This window comes from Trachemys scripta, chromosome 19 (genome assembly GCF_013100865.1).
Source record: "Trachemys scripta elegans isolate TJP31775 chromosome 19, CAS_Tse_1.0, whole genome shotgun sequence".
NCBI lineage: Eukaryota > Metazoa > Chordata > Testudines > Emydidae > Trachemys > Trachemys scripta.
The window spans coordinates 14927847-14943049 of NC_048316.1; the positions used below are offsets into that span (position 1 = coordinate 14927847).

The following is a 15203-nucleotide window of genomic DNA, read 5'->3' on the forward strand; positions in this document are numbered from 1 at the left end:
AAGAACAGGAGTACTTGTGGCACCTTAGAGACTAACAAATTTATTAGAGCATAAGCTTTCGTGGACTACAGCCCACTTCTTCGGATGCATAAGTGGGCTGTAGTCCACGAAAGCTTATGCTCTAATAAATTTGTTAGTCTCTAAGGTGCCACAAGTACTCCTGTTCTTTTTACTGACAATATAAAGAAATGAAACTGACTAATGTATTTCTTCTGGGTTTCACTTTGGATTGTAAACATTGCAAATTTTTTAGTTCAAACTACCTAAGTTCTTCTCCCTTAAGAAGGCCAGACATTCTTGGTAAAGCCAGAAGTTAACGTATTAGAGACAGCAGGTGCAATCCTGATCCACTGAAGTCAGTGGCAAAACTCCCATTTACTTCAATGGGCCAGGATTTCACCAAGCACGTTCTATTGATGTCGTCTTTGTTTTTAAGAAGTATTTGTGTTTCAAAACACACTGCACACAAGTGTCCAACTGATTCGAGGCAGCACAGATCATGTGACACACCTTAATTTCACACACCTTTAGAGTGTTTCCCCATTCTGATGGGGAAAGAGGGAGCATTCTTATACCTTCCCTCAAGGCACATGTCTGTTGCTGAAAGCCAGGAGTAGAGAAAGAATTTATTGGGATGACTAATGGGGTCAAAAGGGGGGATATAAAGACTTGCAAATTGGGAGAAAAGGCATTAGGAGGAAGAGACTGGAGCATGTGTGTGCAAAAAAGAGGGCAGCAGGAAAATATAGCATGTCTAAACAAGAAACATAAGCGGGATCATGCAACCTTATTAAAATTCATGACAGGTACTGCATTCAAGTCTCTGAAGACAGTAGCAGTTCAGGTCAATCAGATCAAATGCAGAGAGGCTGCCAAAACAGCAAAGAGGAATCTCAATATGATAGTGCACAGGAGTCAGGAAGTCAACAAAATGGCCTCCATTTTCAGTTTTGCTGATTTATAAAGGCAGTTTGCTTTGGAAAAAAAACTGACATTTTATATTTCTATGGTTACACCAGTATTAAAGCGGAGTAAAAACAACAACAACCAACAACAACAAATATGATGTTAGCCTTGTCAATGTACCTTGTATTACAAGCAACTATTTGGTTAAATACTTTTTTCAACCACTGGCAATTTAATTTACAAAATGAATGAAAGCCCCAACATATTTTCTCTGATACAGTCAGTTCTGTCTAGAAGAAACCTGCTCAGGGTTTTGCACAGATTATACTGAACAATCATGATATAGCTTTCAAAGCACATAGCAACACTGGCAGGCTACATTTAAATTAGATCCATTAAAGTATGTTAGACACTTGGATTTTAGAAGAGGTCTATTTTTGTAATACATCACTGAACAAGGACAAATGGCAATACTGTTTTTGGTTCATACGTTAGGTGAATTATTTGCTTATTGCAAGTTCTCTTCATTGTAACTTCTCAAATACTCCAACACAGAAGGCTTTAAAAACATATCAGTTATGGAGTATTGAAGTCTCCTTCTTCTGCCTGCAAAAAGTTTACCACTATTTTACTCTATGTAGAACCTGAAGTTGCTAGTGTCTTTCTGTGCATAATCTGGTTGCCCATAAATTCAACCACCTAAAGAAGACTCCAAATTAAAAAACTTTGAAATTGTGCCTTTGCATTTTAAAAGTCAGACCTGCAAAATTCTATTTCCCCCTTCTCCCCTCCATACACTAACACATTTGAAAGATATTTTGCTCTTGATAAGCAGGAAAATCTCCTCCCCCCCGCCACTAAGTGTAGGCAAGCAGACTGTGTGCCTGGGCTGGTAAATATTCTCAACATTCTGCAGGCTGGGGTGAACTGATTTAGGGGAACCCAGATTATAACATGGTTTGGCTTGCCAGCGTAAACCAGACTTAACTGAGCTGTAACTAGATTTAAAGGTGCGGGAGGGAGAGAAATGTTCTAGTCTAGATCTCTACCTTGGCCTATCCCCAGTGGCTGGCAAAAATGTGTTACAATCAGTTTCAGTCACAAGTGAGTTTAAACCACACTTAATCATCGTTTTAAAGCCCTGTGCAGATATACCTAAAGTATCGCACCTTCTTGTCAACGGTCTGAGATGGACCACTCTCATTACCACTTCAAAAGTTATCTTTCCTCCCTTGCTATCCTGCTGTTAAGTGAACTGTCTCGTTAGACTGACCTCACACTTGGTAAAGCAACTCCTATCCTTTCATGTATTTATACCTGCTCCTGTATTTTCCATTTCATGCATCTGATGAAGTGGGTTCTAGCCTACAAAAGCTTATGCCCAAATAAATTTGTTAGTCTCCAAGGTGCCACAAGGACTCCTCGTTGTTTTTGCTGATACAGACTAACACGCCTACCACTCTGAAACCTAAAGTTTTACAACACTCTTCGCTCTTTCAAATAAACCCGTCTAAACTGGAAATGAAAATATGTACTAATGTGATGGAAAACAACAAAGTCCAAACAAACAGAAATAACAGTAAATTATGAGATGCAGACAGAGTAGCAACTCAAAAGTCAAAAATAAAGTATTGCAGTACAAGAGGATACGTATAAATATATATTTTGGACAGTTTACTTGGAATCGGTCCAGGAACTTAATCTCCAAGTAAAACAATACATTACAATTACAAATAAGCTGTCTCAAAACAACTGTAGAGGAAAGCATGACAAACTACACAAGACAGAGGACTGGCTGTGGAAGCCCCCAGCCATAAGTCAAAAGTTTACCTTTGCTAATAAAGACACGTCAACAGTTGCTGCTGACTTCCTCCCCACTCCAATGCATGAAAATTGCATCCTATGTTCAATACACCACTGTTCAAAGACTGACCTTTGCGGCTTGCTGTGACAACAGAACCTGGAAAACTCTCCAACAACCAGGACTTCAGAACATTCGTTTTCCTTTATTTGAATTATGTCAAATGGGAAAATTGTACAGAGCTACCCAAAATATGTGTTTTTCCCCCTAACCGTCACATAGAAAAATCTCTCTGGCAATAAAACAAATATTTTTATAGATTCCACAATTAATGGACACTAACTTTATCCTGAGCATGCATTTCCAATCTAAGTTTGGATCATCATATTAAATACTGTGAGATCCAAAGCCACTGGCTACCAAAAGGAAACGAAGGAAACTTTGGGTAGCCCACCATTAATTGATCGTATCCCATATCTTTTAATCAAAATTATCTGATCTTCAAATGAAAATTATTCATTTGATTTCTCTGATTAAAAAAAAAAAAGAGGCTATTACCCAGCATTTTTTAATAAGTGAATTTAGTGCACAGAGAAATACGGGGGGGAGGGGGGCGGGGGGAGTTTACCACCTGACAGCCCTAGAGGTTGAAATCTTCCATTGACAGAGTATGGGTAGCCACAATGCACTGTCAGTTAGTCACCATGTCCATCCAGTCCTTGGTAGCTCTGAAGGGACTTCTAACAAGTATGTCAGTTGTGGTGATACTTTGTGAATTCACCACCTGGGTATCAGGCACTGGACTAAGGCCACCAATTCATTTTACACTGAACAGCCATCACTACTTTCAGTAGTTATCAATTAAGCATCAGTAAGCTAGATGGCTCATGTACTATGCCTATGCTTTTACAGTTCATATTGCATCACTAATATTTAACAATACATTTTAATACTGTATTACTAACATAGCAACTTTAATACAAAGATCTCAGAGTGGTTTAAGCACCTCAACCCCCTCATTCCCAGATCGGTGCAGTGCATATTTTGGCAATGTTTCACAAGGGTCTATAATGGGCAACATTTTGCATCCTCAACATCCAGGCTTTACATTTCATTTCTTCTCCACAAACTTTCAGATAAAATATCTTCCTATAATCCTGACAGTTACTTTTGACCACCCATCCAAACAGCAGCAACAAGTATAATCATTAGCTGAGAAAAACAGCCTACATTTACACATTTAGCTTTCGTTTTTTCCCTCTCTCCAGTCTTCTTGCCATACTAGAATTCTTTTTTTTTTTTTAAAACTGATTTTATGAACCTATTTAATCTTGGGATTTGTTTTAAATCATTCATCTTATGTACCTTGCCTAATATTAAGCTGCATCAGCAATTAAGCTGCTCCCCTACACCTCAGATGGCAGCAATGGCTAAAGAGAAGTGTGGAAGTAGAGACATTTCTACTAAACAGAATGCAGCAGGCCCATTTTCCACAAGTTGAATTTTGATAAATAGAGTGAAGTTAATGTGGTTTGCAAGAAAGCTACATAATGAAATGATTGTGAAGTAATCATTTTAGTATATATTCAGTGTATAAATACTATACTGCTTATTGAAGATCATTCACTTTTTAAGAAGGGACAGTATGCTGGATATCAATTTTCATGAAAGATGTTCCTCTTTAGGATTTTTACACAGTCTGCTACAATTCATCGCTTTGATGGACTCTGATGAGTTTTACATCAATTCTAGTCAAAGTTCCCTCAGTGATATCACAGTAATAAGATGTACTTTTTCTACAGCTTACTGCAGATTTTATTTACATTACACACAAGATAAACATTTATCAAACATTCTTTGGATTACGGAAATACATTGAATCCCTGAAATACTATATATCAGCAACACTGATTAAAATAAGTGAAAACCCTACCAAGACAAAGACTCTTTGTTAATTTTATTCTCACACATAGATGAAGACCAAGAACATATAAATCCTGAAATGTAATACTTCTAACTCCCGTTTAATTTCCTCCAATAAGGTTTTGGCACCATGTCACAAACACGTGTACCAAAGCACAATCTAACAGAGCCAAGATTACACTTAATTTGTTCAGACACAAAAAAGCATCTTCCCATTTTATATTTTGTATTTTTTGGTCTACAGCTCTGAGTACTCATTACAACTACTTAGCTATCAAGATGTATTGACAGCAATTTGGACAACGGTTGAAACAAAAGACGTAATAAGAGTTCCAGGAAATAAACTGCAGAATCAGCAACTGCCCAAAAAGCAGACAACAAATAGTTATTTTATCATATACAGTATAAAGGCCAAATACAGATTAAGTCATAATAAAAAAACCTGCACATTATCTGGTTTTTAACTATTATTTCGAGAGGCACCTTGGTCTACTGAACTTACTATAGGCCTGGAACTCCCCAGTTATATTTGCAGGGCTGTCACTGCTTTGCTGTAGCATCTGGGGCAACATTTTCTGTGCAGTTCCCTTTCTGCCTCCAGTCTATAAAATGAAGGCAATACTTACCCACCTGAGAAGTTGTGTTTTAAGGGACAGGACCCAATCTTGCAAGATGCAGAGTGCTCTCCACACACTACTTCTCTTGAAATTGTAGGTGCTTAGCAACTTGCAGAATCAGAGCTTAATGTGCATACATGGCTTTGAAAATGCAAAGTGCTTAACTTTAAGCATGAAAATAGTCCCATCCACTGTAATGACAGCACTCACACATGCTTAAAGCTAACAACACACATACGTTTGGAGGATCAGGGCTTCAAAGACTCAACAAACTAACTGTTTATCAAGACAATTCCTGATTTGTCGTCATCAAACTAATCAGATAATCCTTCTAAAAGGAGACAGTTATAACTGAGGAGTCGTGACCAGACAACAAAATTAATGAGGTAGGAAGAATGGGGAAAGTGGGGAAAGGCTGTTTCACAGACCTTTTCACTTTTTCGTGAAGCACTCTAACAACAGTACTAATAGTGCCACCAAAATGATCAAAATAAGTGCTTCCAAACTATAGAAAGTAGAGAAAGAGTGTGTGTAAATAAAAATTGGCTAAATAAAACTCCTTAAGTCTCCAGTTCAGCAAGATTTATTTTCTCATGTACCTAACTTTAAGCACTAGTTCTAGTCATTACAAAGAACCAATGCCTGGAAGTATAGGCCCACCTGGTATAAAATCCAGTCCCTGATAAAGTCAAGGGCAAAACTCTTTGACTTTGGTGGAGCCAGAATTTCACCTCAGCTGGGAAGTCAATGATGTGTGCATCCATGGTGGTGTTTGTCTTTGGCCTTGTCTACACTACAGGGAAAAGTCGATCTAAGCTACGCAATTTGAGTTATGTGAATAGCGTAATTCAAGTCGATGTAGCTTAGATCTACTTACCATGGGGTCCACAGTATGTAATATCAACGGGAGACGCTCTCCCGTCGACTCCACTTACTTTTCTCGATCCGATGGAGGAGTCGACGGGAGAGTGATCTGTGGTCCATTTAGCGGGTCAAAGACCCACTAAATCGACCACCGATGCATCGGTCACTGCGTGTCGATCCCCCGGTAAGCGTAGACAAGCCCTAAGGTAATGAGTACAAAACAGGTCATCTTGGAAACTTGACATTTTGAATCAGTAAATTTTCAGATCAATTCAATCTCTTTCAAAATAGTATCCCAATTAAAAGTGGAATCAACATTTACTTTAAAATAATCCTCCTCACTTATTTATTGAAGACTCTTCTGTATTTATGACCTGTTACAACAATCCAGCCGTCCCTGTCTGTAGTTTTACTTAGAAGTCTTCTCTCTGGATTCCACGAGAGACAGATTTCTTCTCTACTAATCTTATATTGACAATTAGATTTAATCAAAAGATATATCCCTGTGAAGTAAATTCGTATGGGTCTTCACACAATGATTGGCAGGAAGTGGAATATCTGTTGTATCGTATTCTTGAATTTATCGCTAACTGTAGTCTCATGTGCAAAGGAATTATTATAGGAGGAGTTGGTAGTGACCTCTATTTAGGTTGCCTAATATCTTCCATTATAAAAGATTTTTTCAGTCTTTTATTGAGGAAACTGAAACTATGCTGGGAACCTTGGAAATAGGCAGCCTCTCCAGGAGGTTAGGAGAGAACAGAACCAGGCTTCCCTACAACAGGGCACACGGCTCCAGTGGCCCATTCCTCCCCTCCATCTCTAGGCGTGCCAAATGCGGAAGATGTTTCCCACACTTACTGAAGTGGAGGGGGGAAAACAGAGGGAAGAGCTGGATCAGGTTCCCCCTTGGCCACACTCTAGACCAGTGATTCTCAACCTTTCCAGACTACCGTACCCCTTTCAAGAGTGTGATTTGTCTTGTATACTCCAAGTTTCGCCTCACTTAAAAACTACTTGATTACAAAAATCAAACATAAAAATACAAAAAAAAAAAAAGTGTCACAGCACACGCTTACTGAAAAATTGCTTACTTTCTCATTTTTACCCTATAATTATAAAATAAACGGACTGGAATATAAATAGTGTACTTACATGTCAGTGTGATACTTGAGCCTGTTTTTCACTTATGAGCCTTGTCTGACACCAAAGCCTTGCCACCCAGGGGGCTGAAGCATGTAACTTAGCTTTGCGTGGCCCCAGGTAATTGCCCTCCTTGCCACCCTCCTAAACCCATTCCATGACCCCACTGGGGACTGTAACCCCCAGGATGAGAAGCACTCATCTAGATGAGTTGAGTATCCCATGGAAGACCTCTGAATACCCCCAGGAGTACATGTACCCCTGGTTGAGAACCACTGCTCTAGACCCAGCACATGGCCCGGAGAGGCCCATTTCCCTCACCTGGTATAACAGCCTTTTGCTGCAGCCAGTTAATGTAGTTAGTCCTGTAGCTCAAGCTATGCTGAAGACTCACACTTCAAACCCTACCAGTGATGCATGAGGAAAGGAGTGGTTGTTATAGTTGCCCAGAAAATCTGTTTTTAATTTTTTTCCCCCTTTCTATAAAAGAGAAAGTAGGAAATTACATTTAAAACAAAACAAAACACCCTACTGTTCTCAACTTTGCAACCTAAATAATTTATTTTTATATGCAATTATATTATTAAAGTAACACTTCTAGAAGACCTATTAACAGTATCTGGACCAAAAAAGGCTTTTGAGTTTCAGTCTAAAAACTGAAATAATTCACCATCTAAATGTAAGTGTTATTAGTAGATATGAGATCCTAATTGAGGTAGTCCATTACTTTGATGTCTCTGTTTCAGAATAATACTTGTAACTTTGTATTGCAAGATCCAGACATTAGACTGAAAGCTGTTCATATAATGTACACTATAAAATATACAGTTCTGCACCACGTACATTGCTGGTGCAAAACTAACAGCACATAAGATAGTATCAAAACTTTTGTTTAAAAAAAAACTATGTTTTATGTGCATGCTGACAGAAGTATGTTAGATTTTTTTAACTGTTTCCCCATCCTGAGTGAAATGAGCAAAGACAGGATCTATGGCAAAGCAGGGCCCCATGGAGCCTCTGTTTGGGGGTCTTGTGCTCAATAAGAATGGAAATCTTCATGTCTTTCACAGACAAGCTGATCTTAAAAAGGAAGTCACCAGAAGGTCAAAAGCAGGTAGGAGTGATCAACAGGGAAAGAGCAAGAAATAAAAAGACAAGCACAAGCAGGTACACAGCTGGTATAGGAAGAACCTTTCTGCACTGGGGAGCCACGTGAAAACCTTGCTGCTTTCAGCCATCGCTCTCTTGCTTGTCATCAGAATTTCACCAAGGTCACCTTCTCAACTAACCGCCTTTCAAACTCACATTTTGCACTAGCACTTGTGATACTGTCATAAGGAAACACCTGGGAGGAAGGTGGTACAGAAGGATACTGTGACTATCTAGAAGTACGCAAGAAAATGAGCACCAGCCACTGGCAGCGCCCTGCCCTGTTGCTGTTTCGTGCCCTGCAGTTCTTACCCATGCCTTATGCTGCAGGTCACCATCAGAGCAGGAAACCGGGGCTCAATCTCCTCCTGAAGTGACAGAGATCCTAGATCTACCCAGGCCTGTGTAAGCCACACTCCCTCCCCGGGCCCGTCCCGGGTCCCCCTCCACGGGCCGGTCCAGTGATGTACCCTCTCCGCGCCACTGACCGTCCAGGGTCCGGCTCGCCCCCCCCCCCCAGAGCCCCCCAGATCCCAGGTTCCCCCCGCCCCGGCCTAGCTCAGGCCCCACGGCAGGGGTACCTGGGCCTCCCCAGAGCCCGCGACTGACCCAGCTGCCGTGCCCCAGCGCCCCCCGGCACCCCAACCCCCCTTACCCAGCTTGACGACCGAGTCGGCCAGACACCGATCCCACTTCCTGCCCAACTCGCCCTCCGACGCCATCTTGTTCCCTCCCCCCCGCAGTAGCAGCGGCGCTCGCTGGTCACTCTCGCCTCTCCCCCGCCTCCCCGCTTTGGGGCCAGGCAAGCATCGCGAGAGCTGCTACCAGCCGGTCCGCAAATCTCGCGAGAACATGGAGCTCTCTCCGGCCCCCCCTGGGGTTGCCAAGGTTACCGCTGCTAGGCAGGCCCTGGCTCCTAGGTGGGCTTGACCTTCGGCCCAGGCCTGTGGGGAGATGCTGTCCCTCCGCCTTTCCCCAGCTCCCCATCCCATAATAACGAGGAGACTGGTCTCCACACCACACCCAGCCCATGGGGCCTGCTCTATTCAGCTACCCCACCTCTTGTAGGGTCCAGCCTGTCCCCCAGGTCCCCTTGCCCCCTGTAGGGTCAGGTACGTCCCGAAGGACCCCCCACCCTGTTAGAGGGCTCAGCCTTTCCTATAAGACCCCAGTCTCTTCATAGGGCCCAGTCTGTCCTATAGGACTCCCTTCTCCTGGGAGGGCCTGGTACCTCCTGCAGGACAATCACCCCCATATGGCCTTCCCATCCCATGACACAGACATGCAGGTAAAGGCTGTTGTCTACTACAATCCCTCAGATTACATTGTATATCCTGGTTTGATCGGAGTGGAGTAGATCTTGTATCCCACTCACAGGACCCAAAACAAGAGCTGGGAAGTGGGAGTGTCTGAGGATGGGGTAAAGTCTGGGGGAGAGAATCTGTGATTCCTAAAACTAGGTCAAGCATGGAGACATCATATGACAGTGCAGAATTGTTGGGGGTGAGGGGGAAAATGTCACTGGAGCTCTTCACTGACACATAGGGTTGCCAACTTTCTGATTGCAGAAAACCAAATACCCCTGCCCTGCCCCTTCTCCAAGGTCCAACCCCCGCTCACTCCATCCCCCCTCCCTCTGTCGCTTGCTCTCCCCCACCCTCACTCACTCGCTCATTTTCACTGGGCTGGAGCAGGGGGTTGAGGTGCAGGAGGGGATGAGGGCTGCAGCTGGGGGTGGGGACTCCAGGGTGGGGCCAGAAATGAGGGGGTTCTAGGCTGGAGCAGGAGGTTTAAGGGGTGCAGACTCTGGGCAGCGCTTATCTCAGGCAGCTCCTGGAAGCGGCCAGCATGTCCCTGTTGCCCCTAGGCAGAGGCACAGCCAGGTGGCTCTGCACGCTGCCGCCGTCCACAGGTGCTTCCCCCACAGCTCCCATTGGCTGTGGTTCCTGGCCAATAAAAGCTGTGGAGCCAGCGCTTGGGCCAGAGGCAGCACACGGAGCCTCCCTGGCTGTCCCTCTACCTAGGGGCTGCAGGGACATGCTGGCCACTTCCGAGAGCTGCGCGGAGCCAGAGAAGGCAGGGAGCCTGTTTTAGCCCTGGGACCCTGCCGACAAGACTTTTAATGGGCCAGTCAGTGGTGCTGATCGGAGCCACCTTTTTGATGAGGTGTTCCGGTCAAAAACTGTACGCCTGGCAACCGTACTGAACACAGCAGTCTGCCCCCATGGATCAAATCGCAGGATCTGGGGCATAAGCACAAAAGAAACTCATGCATAGTTGTTCCTATAGCAAGTTTTTAATGTAAACAGGGATTTTTTGTCCAGAGAATTATCCTAGACAAGCCTTACTATAGTTTATAGTAAAAATGTCAGGTGATAAAATCCCTTGTTCACACTCATTAAGGAAACTCTTAGCAGCAACTGTGTTTGTGACAACTTCAAGTCCTTCCACAGACTACTGTAGCAGAGAGACAGGACTTTTGACTAATGACTGGTGATGTCACAGGGTGACTGGCCCCTTTAAGAAATAATGGGCCCAGCCAATCTGTGACTCACTTTCAGCTCTCCTCCCTAGGTGGGAAAAGTTACTAGGGTTAAATCAATAATAACCAGTAATAAAAGAAAAGCCTCCAGAGAGGAGAGGAAACAGTTTGTAGGGAGAATACCTGCTTGATGCTGTGTTGTTTTTCACACTCCCCATGATGGCTGTAGGCCCCCTGAATCAAGTGAAAGGGGGGCTCTGTGAAGCAGGGCTAGAACCTAGCTACTGTTGGGTTGGGGGAAGTTGGTGTTAATCACAGAGCAGAGGGCTGTTGGTTTCCTGAACCCAGGAGAAGGGTTTGGGACTGAGGAGCCAAACAATATAATCTGAAAAGATTTAGGTCCTGATCCACAAAGATACTTAGGTGTGTAAATCTTGGGTTCAGGTACTTGAGTGATAGTTTTAGGCTCCACTGTGATCCACAAAACTCCTACTGAAACCTGTAGGCACCTAAACTCATGTGGCACCTAAGTTTTCAGGGTAAAAGTTTGCTTGGCACGTAAGGGTATGTCTACACTACAACCGCTACAGCAGCACAGCTGCAGCTACACCCCGCTAGTGCACTGTAGACAGTTGCTGCAGTGACAGAAAGGATTTTTCCATTGCTGTAGTAAATCCACCCTTTTGAGAGGTGGCAGCTAGGTTGATGGAAGAATTCTTCCATTGACCTACTGGTGTTGGCTTACCTACTTCTCAGGTGTGAATTTTTCATGCCACTGAGTCGTGTAGCTAGGTCAACCTAAATTTTAGATATAGATCAGTCTTTAATTTCTGCTTCCGAGTATGCACACTGCTACCTCTATCCAGGTGTCTGGACACCTATAACCTGCCTAAGCCCCAGATCATTTTGCAAACTGGGGGAATATAGGCATTAGTCCGTCATGTACAGAGCCTGATCTGGTATTTGGTCCACTCTAGATAAATACTTAAATATTCATTAGACCAGAGAGAGAAAGGGAGAATGACTGAAGTCCAGTGATTAAGGCCCCCCTGAGAAGTGGGAGTCCCATGTTCTAATCCCCCTGGTCCAATCACTTTTTCATTATTTATCCACAGTAGAACAGTTTCAACAGGAGCAACTGAGGGAGCCCACATCAGATTATCCCATACCTCAGTGGTTAGAGTACTCTCATGAAAGATGGAAAACCACCGTTGAAATCCTTCTTCCACCTCTGACAAAGAGGAAGGAATTGAACCTGGGTCTCCCACATCCCAGGTGAGTGCTCTACTATCATGCATCCATAGGATTGGTGCTATGCCCCCAGCTTTGGAACAGTCTCTTGGACGACCCCCTTCAATGTGCCAGAGCCCTCAAGGGTTCTCCCCATTCCTTCAGGGTAGGCCACGTGACCTCACTGCCTCCTAAGACTGTATCTCTGGGGTTTCAGCACTCCTGCTTCATATCATGAGCTCTGTTCAGCAAATCCAAATAAGATAGACTCCTGATAGTCACTTGTAAGCAGTGTAAAAGGCACCTCAGAATAGAGAATTAAGGGGACACAGCTGTTCAACAGTCCAGATTGTACCCTGGGGAATGTCACAGCACCTGCCTGACTCCATGAGACAGGTTCCCATTCATGGATCTCTAGCACAGCTAGTATCAGAGGGGTAGCCATGTTAGTCTGGATCTGTAAAAAGCGACAAAGAGTCCTGTGCCACCTTATAGACTAACAGAAGTATTGGAGCATAAGTTTTCGTGGGTGAATACCCGCTTCATCAGACGCCTGATGAAGCGGGTATTCACCCACGAAACCTTATGCTCCAATACGTCTGTTAGTCTATAAGGTGCCACAGGACTCTTTGTAGCATAGCTAGGCGCCTCTGTGGAGCCCAGACTTAGGTGCTTATCTGGATGGTGTTATCACACAGCCCTCTCATCAGCATATCTCATTGGCTAGCTTAGGAGTCTTCCCGCATAGCATGCTGACTTTTGTGGACTGCATTGGAAGACACCTGTCTTTCCCCATTCATGTTATAGTGAGCCTAGCTGCCTAACTCAGGCTCCGTGGATCACAGTGTTCTTCCTGTGATTTTCTAGGCACCATAAAGTTAGGTGCCATGAGACTGGGCATTGCAACACTAAAGTCACTTAGTGGATCCAGGCCTTAATAAATAAGATCCCACATAGGAGGGTTTGACTTTAATTATTCTGGTCTGTGAGTGAGTTATCGCAAAAATTACAAGGTTGCTGAGGGTGGAGCACCTGCAGGACCATGCTGTACTTAAAGGGGATGTCCTCTAGGACAACATTCTGCTACGGGCTCATTTTTCTGGGTCATCAAATCCAGTTTTTATTCATCAGATTTTTTATTTCTGAACTGGATCCAGGAAGATGGACCTTCTAGAAATTAAACCAGATAAATAAAACCAAAGAACAAGGCCATGTCTAGAACACAAAAATATCCCTGCTGGGTTTGCTAAAATTTTCCAGAGGTTTCTATTGTTGTTTTTGAAATTGTCCTTGTGCCATAGAAGTTTTTGATCTAAAACAAGAATGGAAGATTTCGCTATATTTAGTTTATTCAACAACCTCCCTCCCTCCCAGAAATTGCTTAACCATCCCTGTTAGCAGTGATGTTTATCTCATAAATATTATAAGCATATTTTTTGCCTTTGAAATGCATTAGATTGCCCCCAATAGCAGTCAGTTTAACAAACTTTTCCTGGAGGAGAGTATCCCAGTCCCCCATAAGGAAGTATTTTCTTCCCTTGCTGCAAATTTACTCAAATCAAACAACATTGCCTTATCCTTAGTATCCAAAATAGAGGTGCGTACCAAGTTACTCGTGAAAATACCAGTCGAATCTGGCAGTTCTTTCCCTATTCAAATAAAGAAGTGTTTTCTAAAACCACAGATCCAGTGGTACATCCCAATGTGCCAACTCCACCCTCCATTTCTGAGCACCATCAGCTATGGAAAGCATCACGAGAAGATGCTTGGCGCCTCCTTTCCCCCCCCACAAATCAAATTCCAGAAATCAATATTTTGAAATAACCATGAAATGCAATCTTCTTCTTGGCAAAAACAAGTGCATGACACAGGCCAATGTGCAGTCTCACTTCACACTTACTCATTTTCAGATGTTGTAGGCTCATTGTAAAGCTCTGTTTCTTTGGGAGTGGAGGAACAGGCGTTAAGCATTTGGATTCAGAGTGAGGTGCATTTTATTAAGGGTCAGATTGCTGTATAATGGGCCTCAATGTATTTGACAGCCTTGTATCAGGAACTTGATGTACAAAACTCTTTTTTAGGACATGGTTCTAAATTGTTCAGTGTAATTCTTTCAAACATCCAGCTTCCCTTTGAGAATTCCGTCTGCTTCTTTTGAATACTGGAGTTGCTGAGTGATCAGAGAGGGCACTGGAAAACATTATCCATTAACAATCTAGAATCTATTCCAGCTCCTGGGAAAAATTAATGTAGATGGGAATATGTCCAAAGGCAGACTTTTCTCTCCATTGTCACAGTTACTTGGCAATTAGATCTTTTCAATGCAATATTGACTGTTTATTATCATATGAATTCAGGGTGTTGTTTAGAATACACTGTTTGAAAAACCTCTTTTTGCATTTCACAGTCTAATATGCACTGTGTCCTTTTTCCCACCCTTTAGCTTGTTTTGTGAGCAGATTACAGTATATATCTATAAAAGAACAGAGGAGGTTTGAGGGCAGGCAAAAGTCAGAAAGCCTTTCAAAATCCATGTTTGCCTTTGAGTTAGTACTTACCCCCAGAGGGCCAAATGCTGGCAGACACAGGTATCAATTCAGAAATGTACTTAAGCATGTGCTTAACTTTAATCATGTGTTAAATCAGTGGGACTACTCCTATGCTTAAAGTTAGGCATGTGTTTAAGTACCTTCTGATTAGGTCCCTCAGTGCAGTGGTTTTCAACCAGGAGTCCAGGGACCCCTTGGGGGCCTTGAGCAGGTTTCAGGGGGGCCTCCAAGCAGGGCCAGCATTAGACTCACTAAGGCCCAGGGCAGAAAGCCAAATCCCCGCCGCATGGGGCTGAAGCCCAGGTCCCTGAGCCCCATCTCCCGGGGCTGAAGCCTGAGCAATGTAACTTCATGGGGGCCCCTGTGGCATGGGGCCCAGGCAATTGCCCCGCTTGCTACCCCCTATCGCAAACCCTGGCTTGTATATGCAGAAAACCAGTTACTGTGGCACAGGTGGGCCATGAAGTTTTTACAGCATGTTGGGGAGGGCCTCAGAAAGAAAAAGGTTGAGAACCTCTGCCTCAGTGCATAAGTGCCCA

The 15203-nt window shown here is 43.4% G+C and overlaps 1 protein-coding gene across 1 annotated transcript in view; it reads right to left on the minus strand.

The window, feature by feature from the left end:
• The window catches only part of MICOS10 (mitochondrial contact site and cristae organizing system subunit 10), a 25235-nt gene extending 16032 nt beyond the window's left edge, over positions 1–9203 (minus strand). Inside the window, exon 1 of the mRNA XM_034753467.1 lies at positions 9059–9203. Coding sequence (XP_034609358.1) covers positions 9059–9125 — 67 coding nt within the window. The 5' untranslated portion in view covers positions 9126–9203. The remainder of the gene's footprint in view (positions 1–9058) is intronic.
• Between the last annotated feature and the right edge of the window lie 6000 nt (positions 9204–15203).